Source organism: Diadema antillarum, unplaced genomic scaffold, assembly GCF_040938485.1.
Source record: "Diadema antillarum isolate AM-2024a unplaced genomic scaffold, OU_Dant_1.0 seq00000172_RagTag, whole genome shotgun sequence".
Taxonomy (NCBI): Eukaryota; Metazoa; Echinodermata; class Echinoidea; order Diadematoida; family Diadematidae; genus Diadema; species Diadema antillarum.
In genome coordinates this window covers 897,980-921,130 of record NW_027271241.1, presented here as the reverse complement: position 1 = coordinate 921,130, position 23,151 = coordinate 897,980, and the positions used below count along the sequence as shown (strand labels likewise).

Below are 23,151 nucleotides of genomic sequence, written 5' to 3'. Positions count from 1 at the left end.
CATCGTTTGAGATTCTGGTTTAATCTCCTGGGATCTAGGCATACTCTCAAGGATCCATCTTTCTTGAGAACTGTAGTAATCGAACTACACCAGTCGGTGTGATGGTCGATTTGTCTGATGATGCCTTGCTTCTCCATTGAGTCAAGCTCAGCCTTGAGTTTGTCTTTGATGTGGACGCTGCACTTTCTTGGAGCATCAATGGTGGGGACAGCTCCTTCTTTGACATGTAGTGTTGCTTCTCCACGAAAGTTACCAATACGATCAAACTGTTGCGGATAGAGCACTTGCAGGTCCTTGACAGATTTCAACGGAGACCGTCTGTTAGTTGGACTACGACTCTGAGGGTGCATCTCATGGATTGTTACCACGTGTAACTCACTGCACATAGGTAGTCCAATTATCACTGGTCCTGAGACATCGACCACGTAGAAAAGTTGATCTCTCCACTCGGAGTCTTTGTACTTGCACGTGATCTGAAAGGTGCCCAAACAATGTATCGGGGAACCGTTGTATGCGGTAAGACGTGCTGAAGTCGGGTGTACAACTGCTTGCCACCTGCTTCCATACATGGCCTTGATTGTCCGTAGAGGGAGTGTCTTTCCACTCGCTCCGGTATCGACCTTTGCATGTAAGATGTGTTGTCCACGTTTGCTGGGACAGATAATTCCAATCTTCACGAATGCTTCTTTCTGATGCACAGAATCGATAGATGCGTCTATGTCATTTCCCAGTACGATAGTGTTAAATTCCTCAAAATCTTCCTGGGTTTCTCCTTCTGGCTCTTTGGAGAACTCGGCTACCTTTTGTTTGGTTGGCTGCCTGGTGGGTGTCTTCTGTCTTCGTGGTGAAAAACTGCGGTTACCACCTTGGCGTCCTCTGCTTGGACTTCGTCCTCGAAGCACTTTTCCGTGTTTTGTCTTTCTGCAGCATTTAGCCCAGTGTCCTTTGGAACCACATGCTTTGCAAATGTCTCTGTAGGCTGGACACTTTCGTGGTGGATGATTCAAATTACAGTTACCACACTTCTTGCGTCTATCTTGGTTATGTGATAGAGCATCTACGTTGCTTGCGGAGGAGTCGATCGAACGAAGACACTGTTTGCCTACGGCTATGGCTTCGTATTTCCTGCCTTCATCAAGGTTTGCTATCTTGTAGCCTTTGGGTTGGTCTAGAAGATCTTTCTGGAACGCCTCGATAGGTGTAGACGCAATGACTAGCTCTGTCACGCGTTCTGAGAGCTCATTTTCGGTAAAGTCACATTCTTTGGCTTTACTCCGGCATCTATTTACAAATTCGTCGATAGTTTCATTTGCGTGTTGACGATATCGCATCAGTTCCAGTCTGTGGATGCGAAAATTCAGCTTGACTTTCAGCTGACCTTCAAGGGTAGACCACAACATTGCAGGTTTTTCTTGATCCTCATTGGATAGACTGGATGCGTTAATTCTACGCAAACCTTCATTTCCTACTGCAATTTTGATTTTGATTGCTTGCTTCTTTGGGTCTTGGACATCGTTGTCTTGAAAACATAACTCCATGCGTTGTTTGAATAACTTGAATTCTTCCGGCACATCAGCACTATTCCAATTCATTTCTGGATACTTTGCCATCGTGCGTTTTGATTGAGATTGAGTTGGAGATACAAATGATACAATGCTTGATATCAACGTCAAACTGTGCAAACTTACGGCTGAATGGTTACAGATATAGTTTACAAAGTAAACAAATCAATAATAGTTTGCAAACACGGAAATATGTGACAGAAATTCACTACTGATATACACTGTATGTATCAATAATGTACACTCTCCAAAATACATCGAAACATGTCTAGATGTCAAGATTACCACAGTAATACACATGCTGGAATATGTCAAAACATTCATGTACACAAATAACGAATGTATGTAATTGTCCACACGCAAGTGTTCAAATGTCTGAGATAGTTTACTGAATTGTACTAATTCTCATCTCTTTTATCTGGTTGCATATGGATTCAATCTCAGTCTGGATCGTGCCGTGTCTTGATTGTCCGTCCTCGCTACGTTGTAGCTTGCAGGGTAGATGAACTGCGATAAAGGGAAACTGCGTATGCTCTGTCAGAAATATCCTTCCGCTGAGTGATGGTCCCTGTAGAAGCAATGATGTCGCAATACACGTTGCTATGCCGATAAGATAAACACATTTCTGGCCAGTCCAGGATAATACGCGTCTATCTGCGTCTTCTATTGTTATGTCAACAATGGATGTCAATGGATACGGTGCGCTCAGGTAATGCGAACTTGGTCTATTGTTACGTCAACAATGGAAGTCCTTGAATGAAACGCTCGGGTATTGCGCGTACTTGGATACGGTGCGCGTCGATAATGCTTGTTTACAGAACTGCAACTGTCCAATGTGGCGAATGTCAGTGATTCGTGTGACGAAAATGTTCTGACAACATTTTGTATGAGCTACACAGCTATATCTTACAATGTAGAAACGAATATAGAATGCTCTGCAAAGCGTTCATCAATCCGATGATATGTATTCGTATCGTTATTTGCTGATGAGCAGCATGGATGATAAAATAATCGGTTTATTCACGCACAGTGTTACTCACAAGACGAGTCGTTAAGCTAGTCCATGCACGTATCTGCAGTAGACGTAGACGTGTTGTGCGCAGTGTCCTCTCGGGCGGTTTCAGCACAAGTCACTCATGATGAATTTCCCTAAGAAAACTTTAGTTCCGTGCTGATTTGGCATAAATCCGTGTCGGCACCGCTGCCACCATGTTGTAATAGTGGACCGGATTCAATGATGAACAGAGGACTCAGTTGTTTAACGATAAAATGAACAACTTTAATCCACTATCACAAACTAGCGTCATGTAATGACTGCTGCTCTGACCGTATCACTCAGATATAGAATACATAGAATATGCGTACACTTGTGATAAATGTAGTGCGCTCATATAACACAACAGGGGCGGTCCTCATGAGGCGGGGCAGTCCTCGTATGCGGGAGCGGTCCTCATGAGCGGGTTTCCCGGACTGATATTAGCGCACCCAGTTTTCGGCAGGTTAAGGCCTTTTCAAGGGTATTTACAGTGTAAAGTTAGTACTAGTAACTGTTACACTGTATTTTGCATTTCTGGTAAAATGGGCAACAGAAATTAGTGATTTTTTTTATTTTTTTTTATTTTTTATTGGAAGAGGTACCTAAATGCTGCAGTAGCTCCATGTTATCGGAATATCGGACTATCGTAGCTCCATGACACGGCGCGGTCCCTGCTGGACTCTGGTCTGGCTATTGTTGTATTAAAACGTTTAACGTGTTAGATCTAACACTTAGGCCTATGCTATGTTGTTACTACACATTCAACACTCAACACTTACAGGTTCCCATTCAGCAACACCGCACGCACAACACAAAACACAACGTATGGGGCCTACAAAGTGTCAATACACTATGAGAGGCTACCGTACTCACAATTGCTGTGTACTCGATGTCATGGCTCTTTGGGTATTGCTCAACCCAAGCTCCAACTGGTACGACATTAGTTGGTCGTTTACCAAAGTTTTGTTGCGTCTGACGGTGAAATTTACTCGTACTCGATTTTCCACAAATATGGGTTTCCATGATAACAGGGCCAAAGAGATTTTCTTCTCCCCACCAGTCACTGGAGAAAATCTCTTTGAATCAGGCGCACTTTTCGAGTCAATCGATCACAATGTAAGGTTAACTTTTTTTTTGTAATTTCATTCTAATAAAAGCAGAAATATAAATATAATGAATAAAAACTGAATATTTAAAATAGTATTTTGAATATTTCAGATGATTCAAGACTTGTATCAAAGTTTTTGTTTTGATTATATCGGATCATTACCGATTAGCAACGTAGAGGCTATCGATGAAGTCGTGTTTATGTTTTGATTGAGTCAATCGATAAAGAAAGTTCGCGAAAGGCTAGGGATTGCCGCGTTTGGGCGGTCGTCGTTAGTTGGACCTTGATATACGGCCGGGTGCTTGATACTGACTGGCGTCTGCATGCATAGAACACCGCAATAATTCTCTCTCAGCAGTCGAAGCCGAATCTTGTATGAATTGACATGGCTGACAGCGGGGATTTCGAGGACTTTATGCGTAGAGTCGATGAACTAGGTAGGTTTCTTCACTAATGCCCACAGTTATCATAGATCTACTGTAACGTACGACGTTACACCTCATGCTTGTTCACGTATTTTGTCAGCGAGCGGCTGGAAGTGCTATCGCCAGCGCCGGCAGCCGCCGGCCGCCCTAGCCGTCCGGCTGGGGGATCCGGCAATACCCACTAAACCCAGTTCTGCTGTAGTGCGACCTGCATGCACGTAAAAAAAAACCTTAGACAAATTTATTTAGAACTGCTGGAAACTCTCTAGAAGTAGAACAAAACCGAGGTTGGATGGCGTGCGAGAAGGTTTATTGTAGTTGATTGATACTTAAATTCTACTTTTTTTGTTGTTGAAAAGAGTAACTTTAAATTTAAATTTACTGGGTATTACATTGTTTTTGGACACACACACAGTCCATAGAGAAACTATGTAAAATTTAACTGTTACATCCCATATCATGGCAAAATATTTAATTTAAATAAATGTATTGTGATTGTAATATTAGTAATAATGACTGGATCTTTTTCTTTTTTATTGAAAATGTTGTACTTGTACAGTTGTAGCATAGGTACTTGACCGAAAGATCGGTCTGTATCTGTCCGTCGGGGAATGTTCCGCGGAGACTACGTCTGGCTTCACGGATCCCCTCCGTATACAGACCGAAGTCAATGATGCCAGCTCCTGTGTGGCAGTAGCACACAGATCAAACGTTACGATTAACCAAATTTCAGGCAGCTATTTTACATTCAAACAAGTTTGACATGACATGACACATTATGCAGCGATATTTGGGGTTAATTTCTCACATTGTGCAATCGAAATACTCAGTTACTCGGTTATAACGCAGAAATTTTATCGATATCGCAACATCGCCGTTCGCAAGCAGTAAGTCGCCATTTTTAATCTGTAAGCCATTGAAAGCCAATCACATGCGAGGTACGTGTTTTAGTAAAACAAACTCGTAGAAGCTACCTCGCATATGATTGGCTAAGAGATTCATAGTGTGTGTTTCTGCAGTTTGAACGTGACGACGCGACAGGCTGTGTTTTACGTTGAAAATTGTACTAAAATATTGGATTATTCATTAATCTGGTGAGTGTAGTCTATTCTTGAATAGTTGATTTAACTATTCAAGCTTAAATTTGCCGACCCAGGGCCGTGAATTAGACGCAATCGAGAAGGGTGAGGTACCTCACCCAATTTTCCATAGAGACAGTGGTTAAGAACATCCACACAGCAATGGGCACTACAACCTTCCGTCTGTCTACGGAGGACAGCGTTAATGGCAAAATATAAAAGAGTCCTCCGGACAGACGGATCTTTCTGTCTACATAGGTACGTGCCGCACCGTGATCATTCAGCATGTTCAGGAAGGTTGTATAATTTCAAGATGAGGTTGTAGAGAAGGTTTGGATTCATGAATCATGATTGTTAAATGTTGTAGAATCTAACGTTAGTCAATATTCATTTATGATTAGACTTGTGTAGAGTCTAGACATCTAGAGCAATGCTAGATGGGTTTCCAAAGCGATATTCTATGACTATGTGGGGTCTGTTTCTACCACTAGGCCCTAGTGGCACTACCCACCAGATTTTTCCTATCTAACCTAAGAACTCTAGACTCTATCTATCTACTCATTACGCCTTGGCTTCATTGTCCCATCATTCCCTGCTCAACCTTGCAAACAACAGAGGCAGTGGTGAAAGGGGATCTGAAGGTCTCACCAGGCGAAGAAGGCTCTGACTTGGCCCAGGAAGGTGTCAGGTTGCAGAACAGGCAGCCAGTGAACAGAACTGTCATCAACAAAGATGCCTTCAAGACACCGCCTCTACCTCAGCCTCCTCCGGGCAGTACCATGGTAACTTGAAAAATAAAATTAGAATACAATTATATTGTTTATGACAAGGTGAATGTCTACTGTATATTGTCTACACAAATGGTTGTAGAAAAAGAGAATCAATGCATGTCGAGTGACATGCAAAATATGTGCTATGTTACTGTTAGGTTAGGGTTACTGTGTACTGATGTTAATTTTTCATAGATTTGTAGAATCAGTTAAAATAATGATTTAATAAAAACATCGCCCACAATATGCAAAGATTAGGCCTACACCTTAGATGGGGTAAAATGAATTAACTTTTAAAACTAACAAGTGAAATCTTTTGGCTGTGTTCTCTTTGAAGAGGCCCCATTTAGAATCTAGTCATATTTTTGTTTTGTTTTTATTTTTGTTTTTGTTTTGTTTTGTTTTGTTTTGTTTTGTGTGTGTGTGTGTTTTTTTTTTTTTATAGAATAGACCTAAAATTGATAACTTATGTATGCCCCTTTGTTCTGCCAGAGTCAATTGAACTCAACTCGACTGTCCATTTCCAATTTTCCTCTTTGATTAACAGGAACCAGGTACAAGCTATTCGTCCGGAATGTCACAAGGTAATCAGACTCATTTTCAACTTTTCAATTTGTACCGGTACATATATTCAGTAATAGGAATCATTTGGATTATACAGTGACAGTATAGAATATTTACGAAATATAGCAGGTACAGTTTTGAAAAAAAAGATGTACCCTTAGAAATCCAATCATACATATACGAGTTTGTATTGCAATTTAAACATAAAAATACCCATGATAAAAGTTGCTGACAATATAAAAGGAGCACAGAGAAAATAAAAATACTAAAACAGGCCCCAAACCAACCGTATTGGTAGTTTGAAAAAAACAACGACAACAACAGCAACAACCCCCCCCCCAAAAAAAAAAAAACAAACAAACAAACCAAAAACAAATCACACACCCTAATTATGATACTTATTTCCTTGTTTTGATGTGGGGTATGATAGAGTTCAGTCTGCCACTGGGTCCCCTTTAATGCCCTCCAGCTGCATTGATGAACTCTGAGGGCAAACTATCTTGCTCAAGTCTGCAGGTTCAGTGGTAGAGGTTGAACTTTGAACCTTGTGGGGGCGCTGTGGCATCCTGGACAAGACTTTTGCCTTTCAGTCGGATGTCTCGAGCTCAAACCCTGTCAAGTGCCTATGTCCAAAGGTGACGCTGAGTTATTTTTACCCACCATGCTCATCTCGATCAAGGAGTGTAACTGTATGCCTGGCAGTGCTAAGGTTATAATGATGGTTGGGCCCTCTATTTATAGAAGTGTTTCTAAGAGCAGTGCCATCACTGAAGAGGCTACTCCAGATAAAGAAAACCATAACATTATTATCAATATTATGATTATTATCATTATTATAAGTAGTAGTAGTAGTAGTAGTAGTAGTAGTAGTAGTAGTAATAGTAGTAGTAGTACCAGTAGTAGTAGTAGTACATTGTAGCATTAGTATTATTAGTATTATTATTATCATTATCATCATCATCATCATCATCATCGCCATCATTTTTTGTTATTATCAATGGTTATTATTAACAGTGTAGTTTTGCTGTCTACTGAACCAAGATAACTCCATTCTTGGCTATACCGGTATTTCACAGTCAATCACAATGAGTATGTTGTCTTTCACATCACCATAGATGGTTTCATGAAAGCAGTGGAACAGGATGCAGCTGAGAGGGCCCAGAGAAGGAGGGAAAAGATGAAGGTGGCCACGGAGTGGAAGGAGAGAGGGAACGTAGAATTCAAGGCGGGCAATTATGAGAAAGCCATTGAGCTGTACACAGAAGGACTGAACCACCTGAGAGACTTTGGTGCCCTCTACACCAATAGAGCACAGGTATGCAGTGTATTGTGGTAACTGGGCCATGTGTTAGTCAAATTTGTGCATCACAATGAGTCGTAAAATGCATAGGCAAATTCTGACATGCACTTCTTTTTTTTTTTTTTGGGGGGGGGGGAGACAATATATGTGAGGGGGTACTGAAATATGACCCCTCAACTGTAAGCCCAGTCTATTATATGCAAAAAAAAAACATCAGTGAAAATGGGACACCACATGAAATTGCAATGTGTGTGTGTGTGTATGGGTAGGTGGGGGTAGTCTTCAATTGTTAAAAGAAGGCTACAGGAAATTATACTCAAAATATAACATGAAAGGATAGATGTATTTTGAAGGCATCAACTACCTTGAGGTCCATAATAGCTTGGATCTAATGTAGTGTATGATACCCTGATTCCACAGAGGTTTTTCCTCATTGGTTACTCATCGGAAGCAAAGAATTTATTTTGCTTCCAGCCACCCACCGAAGTGTATTGGATCAAACTCTAATGAATCTGTTGGTTGGTTGAGTATCAGTGAGTGTCAGATATGTCGCGTGCGATGCTCATCGGATGATCTTGCCTCATCAGATTACTAGTATCCCCAGACATATCTGACACTGACCTGATAGTCGACCAACACAAGTCAGATCCATCAGGCTGCGATTCAGTACACTTTCGCAGGATGGCTGGAAGCAATAAAGTTTAGTTAGCTTCCAATGAGTGACCGATGAGAGAAAATCTCTGTGGAATTGGGGTGTTATGTTTGCTGTGCAAAATGACTTTCAGGGTGTACGTGTATTTATACACCACTCTTTTTCCATCTATCACAGGCCTATAACAAGCTGGGAAGGTTTGAGGAAGCCCTGGAGGACTGTGACCTCATCCTGAGACTGGAACCCAAGAACTCCAAGGCACATGTCCACCGGGGTAAGGCGCTGCTTGGGATGCGTCGCTATGACGACGCCATGGATGCCTACCGGGAGATCCTCCAGTATGACTCCAAGAAGACTAAGATGGTGGATGGTGAGTGAGATCTGCGATGTATGTGTGTGTGATTCTCTCAACTTTTAATGGTCACATTGTTGTAAATACAAACTAAAGTGTGGAATAGTTTAACTAAAAGGTAGTCAACGGATATCAGAAAAAATAAATGTAACAAGTTGTGTGTAAGTGTTTGTGTTTGTGCATCTGAGTGAGTGCATCTGTGTGCATTTTTGTTGCTGTTGCTGTTATTGTCAGATGAGATGTGTGTATGTTCATGAATCATTACATGTGCAGTAGCAGCCTTGATGCTCCAGGTACCTGTACAGAAGTACTTATTATATTCTATGAAACAGAATCCTAGTTCTTCTTCCACTTTAATGGCTCTACACTTCAATATATTCTCTCTTTGCCATTTTTGGCCATCTATATCTTTAGATTTGACATTTTGGGAGCCTGAAAATGAAATATATCAACCCCAAATAAAAGGAAACATAACAATCCAATTTGAATCTTAATTGCTCAATCAGGCCACCAAATGATGACCTTTTTAAAAACTTTTGTGGCCTGACATCATTTTTTAGTCGCATTAGGCCACCATGCTACTGCTAATGCCAAGCCCTGACTCTCTTGAGTGTGTGTTTTATTGGTTTTTGTCTTCTTTTTCTGCCAATATGTCAACTGCTAGAATACATCTCAGAGGTCAAGCAGGCACAAACTGCTGCTCAGGCTGAAGAGAACGCCTCCAAGAGGCTGGAAGGGGGTGACATGCACTCAAAGACTGTCACCGAAGTTCTGGCCAAGCTGTGGAAGGAGAACCAGCATCTTATGTACTACGCTGGAGGCATGAGGGTTCTGGAAGACATGATCAAGAGTGGTGAGCTTTTAACGCTCTCTGTGCCAGGGACTTTGGACAGTGTGTATATTTCTATGAATTTTTTGTGCCTGTCGGCAGTCAAAGCACACAGAAAGGTTCGAGATGTATACAAAAGGTTAAAAGTTACTTGTATACAAAAGGTGTTAATGATGTATGCTTGGATGGTGATAGGTAATGAAGGGAGTGTTATACGATGATAAGCGCCACACTTTTACTTCCCTATTCTGGCAAAAGGACGCAAGTGATAAATTATCAACTCTCAGACATAGCTGTATGTACATGTAGATTGGATGCAGCAATTTTTGCATAAATGCTAGGTTTTGAGCAGATGCACCTATTTTACTGACAGACATCTGAAGGGAAGACGTGATATTTGGCAGATGTCTGACTGTACAAGTCACTGTCACTAAAGTAACACTGTCTTGCTGCCTTTTGTAGGAGAAGAACATAACCATGCAGGGAAATAGTTCTTTTTTTTTTATAATGCCCTTTAGCACTCAGTCTGAGATATCAAATGTACATCTTCAGATTTTAGAATAATATTGTGGTGAAATGAGTAATATATTAAAAACAGTTGATGGAAGGAAATTTCTGTCATATGTATATTACAAATTTACATTATTCTTGATATATATTTTTTTAGACTGCCATCAATTTTATTATTTTATTTCAAGGTGTGTTTCTGTTCCCCCTCTTACCAGATACATCAAGAACGCTATTCAGAACCGGGAAGGGTTATGATGTGCTGGAAAGAGAGCCATTCAAAAGGTAGAGACTTCTAGGAGAAGTTTCAACTCATTGAGCACTGTGTATGTTGTGTCTGTATCCTTTTAGCATAGGTATTGGTTGTTAACCATTCCAAACACCCTGTTTGTTACACTTTATTGTTCCAGTCACATATGTACAAATTGATAAATTGTACGACGTTACAGTAGATTGGCTTTCAATAGCTTATAAGATGTAGAATAATTTCTTCAAAACTGAAAATTGTATATATATGTGTTTATGTTGGTGTAGGTTTGTTTGTTAGAAAGGTTGTACATGCATGTTTGATAAATATGTATTACACTTTCACCGCTTGATTTCTAAAGGATATCATTTTTTTCATATATTTGCCCACAGCTGTGTTGGTCAGGTGATCAGAGGAGAAAAGAAATCAGAAGTACTGGAAGTCGTGCAAGCCCTGCTAGACTTACTCACCCAGACTGTTATCCAAAATGGTAAAGTGTCATGGCAACATGTGTACATGAATGTGTATGTACAAATTCTACATATCCCTCAGAGTATTCACTCTCATTCTAGTCTCATATTAGACCTCAAAGCATTGACCATGATCTCAGCGGAGTAGACTTATGACCCCAGTCAGTTAGGTATTGCTGATCAAAATGATACTGTGTCAGTAATATGAGAAATATTCAGTTTGGTTACTGTAAAACAAGGAATGTTTGCATGCATTTTGATCTTGCAAATTTTCGCAAGAGCCGTGATTCACGGAATTAAAATGCATGGGAAAGTTCTTGTCTACACTATATGCATTGAATGCCAGTGGCAATTCATGAAATTTCATGCCGTGAAAAAGGCCATAAGCTCCAATTCGCGAAAATGTCATGCCAGGAAAATGTCTTGCTTTACAGTATTAGAAAGAGAGGTCTAGAAGTTTATGCTTACTAGTATCTGCAAACTGTGTGAAAATAGATTCTTCACATTTTTCTTGTTTATTACCTTATGTGTTGAATTTAAGATACTCCAAGATACAATGTAATAGGGCGTTAACATTACCGGATGAGAGAGGGTGCAAATTTATTTATTTATTTATTTATTTATTCAAGATTTCATGCGTGTTCACAAAATAGGAGTGCATACAAAATGTATGCAAGTACATCTCATATAGCCGAGATAGAATATATACGATAAGTATACATTGATAAGAAGCAGTTGCAGAAATAGTATACAACTCTAAGAGAGCTACATTATTCAAGGTAACGAACACGCAAAGGAATTGCAACATAAGCTTAAAGCTTGAAAATCGTTGCAACCCTGTGCACACAATCTATATGCTTGCAAATAGTTTAAATGACGAGTTGGGGGGGGGGGGTATTTACAAAGAGAGGAACATGGGGGGGATAAGAAATGCATGTGTGGTGCCTATTTGTCCTGTCGGACATTGACAAGAGAGAACAAAAAAAAAAGTTTAAAGTGTCAAATCATTATAAGCAAATTATACTGATTAAATTTCTCATAAATCCCATTCAAATGTCGATTTCAGGGGAAATATATTCTTTTATGCAACCATCACTTCTTTTTTTTTTTACCAGTGTGGTGCACCAACACATTATGGTATCAAAGGAAGTCCTGAATTTTCCCTACTTTTCTCTTCCTTTCATTGTGGACTGTGCTTGACAGATGAGAACTGTAAGATGGTCATTGAGAGTGGGGATTTCCCCTCCCACCTGCTGGGCCTGCTGGGCGGCGGTCACCCACACATCTCCAGGTCCTGCGTTTCCCTTCTCCTTCGCCTGACGGAGAGCAGCGTCGGGCGACTCCATCTCATCTCCAAATTTGACAATGCAAGGTACACTGTTAGAGCTTGCAAATCATTTGTGATTGTTCATCACGAGACCAACAAAAAGTCGCATGGCTTTATTTTACATGTGGATTCAACAAAGGTGAAATGATGGATGAGAAGCATCCATTAGGTGTGTGATCAAAAGTTTGATACAGACATTTTGTAAAAAGGTATATAATGCAGTTAGAAAATGCTTTTGATGAACACAAGGTACGTACATTGTATACCTCAGTCAAACATGATCATGACAGTCACCCAAGGGACACGAAAAAAGTTGTTGTAATAGACAGATGGCGGCTCTAGACAGGGTCTTAATTAACCTGGCTTTACTATAGCTGGGATTTTTCTCTCTTTTTTTGTGGCCATATGTGACAGGTGGCCATTACAGACAAGTGGCCACTCGGATAGAATTGATTGTGTCGGCATGGTGTTCATTGCATAGTTTTTATTTTGTTTTTGTTTGTATGCATAGGTTTATACACATTTCATCAACAGGATTTTAATGCTTTGTTCTGTTTTACTTGTGTACAGTTTGCTGGTGGGAATGTTTTCCTATCTACAGACCTCACAGTCTGGAGCAGCAGAAGCAGCTAAGGTCCTGAACAACCTGGCACTGGAGAAAAAGTAAGTTTACTAGCAGTTAGAGGGGTGCATACTAGGCCCCTTATACAATGTATGTCAAATTATTTTCATGCAATGACATTACTGTGATATTGATATGGAACAAGAAGTTGTGATTACATGACAATGTACACATTGATTCAAAAGTTCCATGATTATAGACCCAGGTTTAAAACAACATTTGTGAATCCTGGCCGATGGCTTCATGTAGCATGTACTGGCGTTAAACATTGGGATTCAAATGTCAAAGGGTTCTCAATTTCTTGAATCAAGACTTCTGTCAGTGTTTGAATATCTGGCCTGCAACTTGTATCTGGTTTTATGATTTTAAACTCTCTTTTTGTTTTAGTACTGTACCAGGAAGGAAGTCCTATTATTCAGTTAAAATCACACACATGTGCACTTTTAAAGTATAAATCCAGCAGTGACCAGAAATAAAGGGATTTGTTACAGTAATGGGCCCAAGGTGAAACACCTCTCTCTATAAGTATTTTTCTTCAAATGAATAGCCCTGTATTTAATTGTTCCATTGCTGATTGGCAGCATACAAAATTTGTTATGAGTCTGGATTTCCTCGTCAAGCACTCGTCAGGTTGTTATCCCACACACTGTTCAGTCAGTGGATGAAATTATTTATCAGTGAGACTAGTTTGGAGGTGAATAGTGTATATCAGTATATCACCCTCCTATTAATAGAATTCAGATTAAAGCTTTGAACAGGTAAGTGAAATTCTCATTCAATCTTTCTAGTATATGGTATACTGTAAGTGGTGAACAGGTTTTGAATTTCCTCTTCTGTTTGAAGATGTACAGCTTGGCCAACCCTGTGATGCATTTTACACTCAAATGGTGGTAGTGAATACAGTTCGACCTCGATTATCCGGCCTCCTTTTATCCGGAAATCTCTGTTATCTGGGCGCGTTCACGCAGTGAAGGACTGTTGTTTTTTTTTTTCATCCAAAAATTGAGAAAAAACAGTGACTTTAAACTCAATTAAAATTTTTACAAAACTCACACGATTTACCTATGATATTCCCGACAGAACTAACATAAATTCACACCACATTATCATCGTAAAAGTAAGGGACTACAATTTTGCGCAGGCCAGCATAGATAACATCACCGTTGCGGGGTACGCTACCTACCTAGCTGCCAGTGCACTGGAACGGCAGCTTGGACGGCAGCTGTATACATTAACATTGTGTCTCCCATATCCGGCCAATTCGCTTATTCAGATGATCGCCGGTCCTGACATGGCTGGATAATCGAGGTCGAACTTTACTTATCATTAGGCATGGATTTCTCCACATTGAATCATTAGATGAACAGGGGTTGAGGTAGGACACTCATGTGCGTTAACAACAGTGAGAACGATGAGGAATTTCAGTTATCCAAATAAGTTTGCAGTGTATGAGAGTGTAGTATTACAAAAAAGGAGATGATATGATTCTTTTATTTTCTCTATACTTTGAAGATTTTCAGCTCAGTTCAGGAACAAAGTCGAAGAAGATGTTCTCCCAGCATTTGAGAGATTTATGGTAAGAAATCATGAATAGAGGATTGTTGTGCAGTTTTGATGATAGTTTATCTGCTTAGTTACAGTTCTCATCAGTCTTGGATGTGGAACACTGATGCTTGTACTTGACAGGCTGCAACTCTGCTGTTGTCACACAATTTGAGGAGTCTCTGATAGAACTGTATGACACATTCCTGTATAGCTCGAGAGAATAGCTGTAATTATGTTTCACCCACTAGCCCATTCATGACAGAGTCAAATGTGTAGAAATTTTTCACTCAAACATATGGACAGGTAATGACTGGTTAAATAGCTGTGAGACATCCAAAACACTGAAAGAAGGTAGAGGGATATGGCTGAAATTTAGCTCTAACTACTGAGTCAGGAGTGGAAAGGATTCAAGTTTCAGGATGAATTCTCAAAGAGCCACCTTTATGAGAAGTTTGTGACTTAGTACTGCTTTGCATTTAAGAGGACACCAACAATTATTTGTTTTTTGTAAGTGTTAAATTTGTCATGAGTGAACGTAGAACATTCACATAATTGATTGTAATGACAAGGAAGTATGCTACAGAAAACTTTTTTTTTGTGACTGAAAAAAATACCAATACCATCCCTAATGCAGACACATGCTGGAAAATCCAAGAATGGCAACGTCTTCCCATCATGCATTTCCTTCATGGGCAACATGACCCTTGACCCAGTCATCAGGAAGCAGATTGCAAAACGGAAAGAATTCTGGGATGCAGCCAGTCATGTGTTGGTAAGCCTTCAGTTCATCAAACTTTTCTTTCTTGTGTGTGTGTGTGTGTACAATGTATGTTCCTAATATATGCATGTGCAGCATAAAAACACTGAGATAGTGAAATAGAGAAGATGGGGCAGGGTCCTGGAAACTGTGCACATATCAATTGTTACAAATTTTGTTCTTGTCATATACATGTACTGACCATATTTACTTAGCGCTTGAACAATGTTTGTTCAGCATGGTGTTATCAGATGACTATCTTTGACCTTTCTTTTCATCTTATCCATGCAAATCTGTTTAGATGATTGTTAAAGTTTGCTGTCCATGTATAAGGTTACCTTTTAAAACTGCATTAAAACCAGATATACACTTGTATTCACCAAAACCCATTTGTATCCAAGTTGTTAGGCCTGTGTTGTGTGTGGTTTGGTGGGGTTTTATTATATGAAAGTGTATGTGTATGTGTAACATCTTTTCACAAATTTAATTTCATATGAAAGAAATCTCATTCCAAGAAACTCAGCCAAGGCAGCAGAAGAGATGCGGTCTTCTCCGTGCTCGGTCTTCTCCTGAATGTTTCCACGGAAACCACCCAAGCCCTGAAGGACCAGGCTGAATCTCTGAGCCACCTGATGATTCCTCTGATGGAGGTTGAAGATGAGGAGATGAGAGAGGTGAGAAACTCGCTTCAAGAATTGCGGTTCAGGCACGAGTTTGGAAACTCCAACTCTCCCATGTTGAGGTCATTTTTTTGCAAAATGTCCCGCTCTTAATCGCCCATTTGAGTTCGAATTTCTCCAGCTCTAGCTGTGTGTCTCCCACTATTCAAAAGACACACAGCTGTAATTTCTCCAGGTTACAATGTAGATATATCCCTCCCAACTTTACTCTTGTCGTAAACTAAGGCTGAGAGAGCACCAGGGAGTATCTGTAACCAAAAGCTTTCATAGCCCTAGGATCTGAATCCCAGGTGTAACATACTCCCACTTACTGTAAAATACGATATTTTCATGGCATGAAATTCGCGAATGGGAGTCAACGGCCTTTACCCAGCATGAAATATTCACTAGTTGCCTCTAACATTCATTGCATATAGTGTAGTCAACATCTTTAGCATGCATTTTAATTTCGCAAAACTCGGCTCTCACAAAATTTGTGAAATTAAAATGCATGTGAACATTCCTCGTTTTACAGTACGAGATGCTTGAGGTTGAGGTCTCTTCGAGCATCATTGAAGGTCATGAGATTCACACAAAATGGGTTTCACTTTACCTTTCTAACCATTATCCTTAACCCGTTGAGGATGGACTGATTTTGCTACAACACGTATTTCCCATAGACACCTGCCCGAGTATACTCGGGACTCGTCCTCAACAGGTTAATTCTTTCAAAACTCTTGTTTGCGGGGAGGGAGGGGTGGAATTGAAGAGTTTGTTTGCAAAAACCGATGTCCATTTTTGAAGATTTTGAAGTACGGTCTCTGTCATAAAGTACAAAATAATACCTTTTAAATTATATATTGGTCACTACATATAAAGGTACATTTTTGAAGTTATGGTCAAAAGAAGCAAAACATTTCTTATTATTCTCTTTATTTTTCTTGACCTTTAATCGCAAATATCTCCATTTGGCAAATATGGACTTATTGGTTTTTGCGAACAAACTCTTCAATTATAGACATAATTGCATGCAGAAGAATTAATGCTTGATTTTTAATGCCAAGTGTAGAAGGTAACTATTAATAACTGAAGGCAAATTACTTTTTAGTAAAGTAAAGGAAGTTTCACTTTCAAGTACTTATTAGAAATTGTTTAGAAGGAGTGCCTAAACTCTAATCGAGTGTGATATTATCTGTGTAATATGTGACTGCAAAGAAAGACTTTTCAGGTTCAAAATTGTAGCGTAGTTATATTTGTCATCATTTATGTGATGTAGTTCTGGTACTCATCATGATTTATTAAAAAATAATGTGCTTGTTTCTGCTTGTAGAGAGCTGCTAGTTTCCTGACCAGGATCCTGCCACACTCTACTGGGGGAGTTCAGGCAGCCTGCCAGGCAGGGATACCCCGCAAGCTCCTGGAAGCACTGCAGGTTTGTATGTTGAGAAGGACATAATATTCTGTGAAAAAAAAAAAAAGGAGGAAGAAAATACTCTTCTTGAGCAAAACAACATATGCACGGCACAAGTGGGCATTCCCAAATGGCTAGTACAAATTTAAAGTTGTACTTATATATATATATATTTTCTTGTCTCAGAAATGATCAGCTTAGAAAGCAAAGATTTAAAAGAAAACAACAAAAAATCCTTTCTAAATCATCCACCTTTTTTGCTGTTCATGAAATGATTATTTGTGAGGAGGCAAGTGATCCTTCAATTTTAGTTATCATATTAATATATCATTAATTACAAACAAACAAATGAACAAGGACACAGAACAGTGAAGGATTGGAATGAACTGCCAAGTAATATCAAACAGATTCATAATTTGGATGCATTTAAAGATGCACTCCAGCATCACCTCTGTTGTGATTAGGTGCACATCACTCCACAGTGCTGAGGGATACTCTGCCGAGAGGTTCTCAGTGTATATCATCCAGATCTAGATCATAAATTGTCCCTCCAAGGAGATCTGTACGTTGTTGTTATTTCATGTCCATAAATTTTGAGGAAAGTATTGTTAAAAATGTTTGCATTAAAGTGTTTAATTGAAATCACTGTCAGAATTAATGCAGGTGTTATTTTACTGTTCTCACAGTGCTAATAAAATAACTTTTAATTGTTTGTTGTGAGTGACTTATATCTGATAAAAGTGATGCATTGGTTGCTGTTATTTGCCCATTTCTTGGAAATGATAGAATTCCCCTGAGAGGGAGAGTTTGAGGTCAGCCTACAGCCGATGTCTGGCAGCAATGACCCAGGTCAGTGAGGAAGCCAGACAACAGGTGGTGGAGGCAGACCCTGGTGAGTGTGCCCCTTTAAAGGCATAATTTAACATTTGCAGATGAAACAAAAACCCAGCATTACGTAGTGCTTCAAAATAAGTTTTAATATGTGAGTTAAAGATAGAAACAACCAGTGTAAAAAATTGAACCAGTATAATCGAGGTTAAGTATTGTTGAATATACAAAATGTGAACAATAGTTATAATAAAAATGTTTCCAGACTAAACCGTCTACAGTTATGGTTTAATGAGAAAAATAGTGATATCTCCTTATATTTTATGCTTTATTGCAAAACTTTCATATGGTAGGATGTTTTGTGATACAACTGTCGTACACATATGCATCAAATGTGATATCTTGAACCCTTTTTAAATCACTGCTCCCAAAGATAAACAGGACCTTTAAACTCTCATTTTATGGAATACTGAAGTGCTGATGCCACAGTCTTTACAACTGATTGACTGATCAGTTGCAACAGTTCATTGTTAATCAGTTTGCAATAAAAACAATTACGACGGAAGAATTTCATCAAATTTGACCTGTTGAGGATGGGCTGATTTTGCTACAACACGCATTTCCCATAGACACTTGACCGAGTAGACTTGGGACTCATCCTCAACGGATTAATAATTACGTAGTACCAGATGCATACTATAAGGATTAGAATGAGCACTAGCGCTGTTGGGTGGAAGCTCAGTGGTCTAGTGGATGAGACCCTTGTCCGGTGATCAGGGGGTCGTAGGTTCAAATTCTGCTTAAGTATAATTCCCAGGATTTTTTTATCATGGCTACTACAAAAAGACACTGATCGATTCAGTACTTATTTACAGTGTGCGTTGATGTAGGGCAATTTGTCAATCATATGCAATAAAAACAACTCAAGGGAAGAATTTCATCCATTTGAATAGTCACAGTCTTTTGTTACAGCATGGGTTGGAACCAGGTGTGAGCATGGTCAGCAACAGTCGGCCTAATGTTCACAGGCCGGGCCAGATGACGCTGTTTAAGCCAGTTTCCATGGCGATGGATAGCAGTGACATCTATACTCTGGTTTTACCTCATTTGGCCATTACACCTGCCTTGGCAAGAGGCAGCCCTACAGCTAGATCTCGTCCAATGCCATTCCGTTTCAGTCTGATGGTTTTTCTGACATCATATCTTTGTCTCAGGTGGGAGCCTTTGGTTTATCAGAACCTGAAGATGTCCCACAAGTTCACAGATCTCAGAAGGCAACAAAATTATATAGCTTGCATGTAAAATGCATGATGAACTTTCCTCCCATTTCTTTGATCTTCCTATTGATTCTCTTTGCATGATTTGCCCTTTTGATTCAAAAAGTGCCAAAGGAGTTGTATCAAGTGTGGTTCCCATTAGAAGTGAATGTGGAAAATGTCAAAACTTACTGCGTATGTGGTGCCAATCACTATTTTGATGTTCAGCATCTATTTGCAGTACAGTTTGGGGAGTAGTTCAGCCTATACGGTTGGGGGTGATAATAAATTGCAACTAAGGGTTGAAAGTGATGAATGATCAGATCGAAAGTGTAAGTCTCTTTGTACTCTCTTTGTCTTCTTGTACTGAGCAAAACATTTTGTATGATCCATACATATGCAAACAGGACATTCAATGAGGTGTGATTTACCCTGATGTATTTTGTGGTATAGGGCAAACATATGAAATATAATGAATAGATGAGTCTAGTGCTGCTCAAACTCGAGATCAATACAAATGTTTATAGTACAGAGCAAGATTTGATAAATACAAGTGTTTCTAAGACAGAACAAAGGTCTAATAAAATAGTTGTTTCATGTGTGGGTAAATGTGTGTTTACACGAGGGCCACACTATAGTTAGTCATGTAGCATTGTAGAGAAGCCAGATTATTTCATTGGCCCCAGGCCTTTTGGCAGGAACTACCACATCAATAATTGACCCTCTTTTCCCACATCTCCCTTCAGAGCTGAGCTGCTACCTGCACCATCTCTCTTCTCCCAGTGACGCGGTTGTTGCCAACGTCGCACTGTCCCTCAGTCACTGCGTGGAGGTCGCCGGGGTCAGCGAGCGTCTGGCTGAGACGGACATCGTGAAGACGCTGCTATCCAAGACGGACACTACCAACGAGACCATAAAGCAGAACTGTGCAATCACCTTAGCACGGCTGGCAACTGCAGACCAAAGGTATGTAACTTTCACCATTGCATTGTGTTCATCCTTTCATGGAAGACTCTCTCCCCATTTTTGTCGAGCCCACCGGAGGTGAGGGGAGACTAAGGAATCGCCTGCGGCGTCTGTCCGCCGTCGTCCATCCGTCCGTCGTCCGTCCGTCGTCTGTCCGTAACGCTATGAAAACTTGAATAACTCTGTACTCTGGGCTTCAATTTGAATCAAACTTGGGGGGAAGAGTGGTCATACAAAGTTTTACCTTTTACTAAGTATGAAGGTCACCTCAAGGTTAAAAATCACAGGCAGGGGTCAATGAACTTTTAGGGCCCAATGTTAAGTTTTTATAGGGCGCGTTTCGATTATGGGCCATAACTTTTGATCCGTAAGTGCATTTGTGACCAGACTTGGATGGTAGATGTACCTTGGGGAATTGATGGTCATTACAAGGTCAAAGGTCACAGGCAGGGGTCAATGAACTTTTAGGGCCCAATGTTAAGTTTTTAGGGCACGTTTCGATTATGGGTCATAACTTTTGATCCATAAGTCCGTTTGTGACTAAACTTGGGTGGTAGATGTACCTTGGGGAGTTCATGGTCATTACAAGGTCAAAGGTCACAGACAGGGGTCAATGAACTTTTATGGCCCAATGTTAAGTTTTTAGGGCGCGTTTTGATTATGGGTCATAACTTTTGATCCGTAAGTCTACTTGTGACCAAACTTGGATGGTAGATGTACCTTGGGGAGTTGATGGTCACCACAAGGTCAAAGGTCACAGGCAGGGGTCAATGAACTTTTAGGGCCCAATGTACTGTGCATTTGATTATGACTCTTAAGTTTCGATCCATAGGTCCATTTGTGAACAAAATAAAAAAAAAAGGTGTTGTACGTTTGTGGGCGAGACACATTACGGCACTTGCCTTGTTTTAACCCATTAACCCATTGAGGACAGGTCCCTAGTAAACTCGGGCAAGCGTCTATGGGAAATGCGTGTTGTAGCAATATCAAAACCGTCTTCAACGGGTTAAGGATGAACTGATTTTGCTACAACACGCATTTCCCATAGACACTAGGGACTCGTCTTCAACGGGTTAATGAGGCACTGAAAGAATAGAAAATACAGGTAGGTGAAGAACAGTACTTTACTGTGAAAGATGACTTCTTTGTGGTACATTAATTTTCTTGTATTTCACGCTTCTGGCTAGGGCAAATTTTAAATCCACAAAAATGTCTTCACAATTTTTACTGCATATTTTGAATTGGTTGACAATTGTGCATATTGGCGAATTCAAGAATGGGCGATTTTGAGCCGCTCAGTGTGAAAAAAAAATTAATCTTGTGAAAATATTGACTTGTTCAGTACATGTATTCACATGTAGGTTAATTTGCCAAGGTTTTTCTTTGGCATGCAGTATCCCATTCAAACTTTGACCTAGTTGTAAATTACAAAGCCCACTTGGGTTTAGCAATGTGCCCAAGACCAACTGGAAGGCTGTGGGAACACAGTAGAGATTAGGAGCTTCAAAGATAATCTCTAGTCATTGGTCATTATTAGTTTCCAAACATCTTTACCAATATGTAAAGAAATTAAGCTCTGCAGTCTGTGTGCCCATGGGCAAACAAAGCACAAGACAGTTAGTACTGTATGCGCCATATATTTTGCGAGTCTAAATTTTCACGAATCAGGAATTCCCAACGATTTTGCGTGTGGTTACATTCGCAATCGCGGAGTCCTATACTGAACGGAAAATGTACATGCGTACGCCACATCCACATCGGGATCAGAGTCAATATTTTCATGAGTCTTTAATTTCGCGAATACTCTTTTAGCACCTGACTCGCGAAATTTGCGAAAAAATAAAAACGTCGCGAAATATTTGGCATATACAGTAGTGTATTATCTTTGAAAAAAAAAAAATGTATATGAATAAATCATATTCTGTTCATTTTTTCTTTACCGTGAACTCCTTTGATCTATTTATTGTTTTTCACTGTGTGTATCTCTATCTGTCCTTTTCCTTCAGGCACCTTGAGAGGTTACGTGAGCTTGGAGGGATAGGAATCCTTCACTCCTGTTCCAAGTATGCCTTGAGGTAGCACAGCATTGCATCCAACTCAGCAGTCATCGACCCCTTGAGGCATGGATGAAGCCTCCCTTGACCAAGAACCTCTTATATTTGTTTGATTTTATTTTATTGCCTTGTACAGTGCACTCCCGTTATAACGAACACGGTTATAATGAAATTCCGGTTACAACGAAGTAAAATTTGGGGCCGAAACATTGTCAACTCTATGTATTTTTATTGTTTATTCATTCGGTTATAACAAAATTTCGATATAACGAAAGGAAAATGCCGCTCCCGAGGACTTCATTATAACGGGAGTCTACTGTGTGTGTTTGATATTTATAAACCTTTTTTTTTGGGGGGGGGGGGGTGAGGAAGGCAGCTTGATAGCGACCGCCATGTTAAAAGTTCAAAGCTAAGAAGTAGGAGAAGAAAGGTGACGTGAGATACACTAAGAATTATTATTATACATACAAGCCACTTTTTCGATACAATAAAGCCATGTATCAATATTCCTGCAAGGGGTTTGCTTAAAGACGTACAATATTGTCAGCATAATACCTGTCCTATGCATGTTACATTTCCCGTATCAATGGAGAAAAAGAGTACAATATTGTTTCCAATATTGTACTCTGCTGTCAATAACGCACTCAAATGTCTCTTTATACGCATGCGCAGTATCGCTTGCAAAGAAAGCAAGTGCAGTGGCATTGCGCGATGAGGTTGAGAAATGCGCGATGAGGTTGAGAAATGCCATAGGAGTACACGTAAATCATCTGTGCGGTGCGGCTCAGTCTGCGGTAGTCGCTCGCTGATATGTTGTACTGTACT

At 39.9% G+C, this 23,151-nt stretch overlaps 2 protein-coding genes across 2 annotated transcripts in view; one reads left to right on the top strand and one right to left on the bottom strand.

Annotated features, from left to right (window-relative positions):
* The window catches only part of LOC139728307 (uncharacterized), a 31,570-nt gene extending 27,949 nt beyond the window's left edge, over window positions 1-3,621 (bottom strand). The window contains exon 1 of the mRNA XM_071639256.1: window positions 3,472-3,621. Coding sequence (XP_071495357.1) covers window positions 3,472-3,621 — 150 coding nt within the window. The remainder of the gene's footprint in view (window positions 1-3,471) is intronic.
* A 392-nt stretch (window positions 3,622-4,013) lies between these two features.
* Window positions 4,014-22,351, top strand: LOC139728306 (tetratricopeptide repeat protein 12-like). The gene is made up of 17 exons (XM_071639255.1): window positions 4,014-4,143; window positions 5,826-5,992; window positions 6,528-6,564; window positions 7,660-7,859; window positions 8,674-8,866; window positions 9,513-9,701; window positions 10,403-10,469; window positions 10,824-10,921; window positions 12,105-12,273; window positions 12,799-12,891; window positions 14,363-14,426; window positions 15,030-15,167; window positions 15,653-15,826; window positions 17,142-17,243; window positions 18,009-18,114; window positions 20,053-20,272; window positions 22,279-22,351. Exons 1-17 carry the CDS (start codon window positions 4,092-4,094, stop codon window positions 22,349-22,351), a joined length of 2,142 nt encoding a protein of 713 aa, XP_071495356.1. The 5' UTR covers window positions 4,014-4,091.
* The last annotated feature ends 800 nt before the right edge of the window (window positions 22,352-23,151 follow it).

What these genes read in the sequence shown, in the direction of transcription:
- LOC139728306 (XM_071639255.1), top strand. Translation starts at nt 4,092, where the DNA reads ATGGCTGACAGCGGGGATTTCGAGGACTTTATGCGTAGAGTCGATGAA. An exon ending in TCTACACCAATAGAGCACAG is followed by an intron (nt 7,860 to 8,673) that starts GTATGCAGTGTA and finishes CATCTATCACAG; the next exon opens with GCCTATAACAAGCTGGGAAG. An exon ending in CAGCATTTGAGAGATTTATG is followed by an intron (nt 14,427 to 15,029) that starts GTAAGAAATCAT and finishes TCCCTAATGCAG; the next exon opens with ACACATGCTGGAAAATCCAA.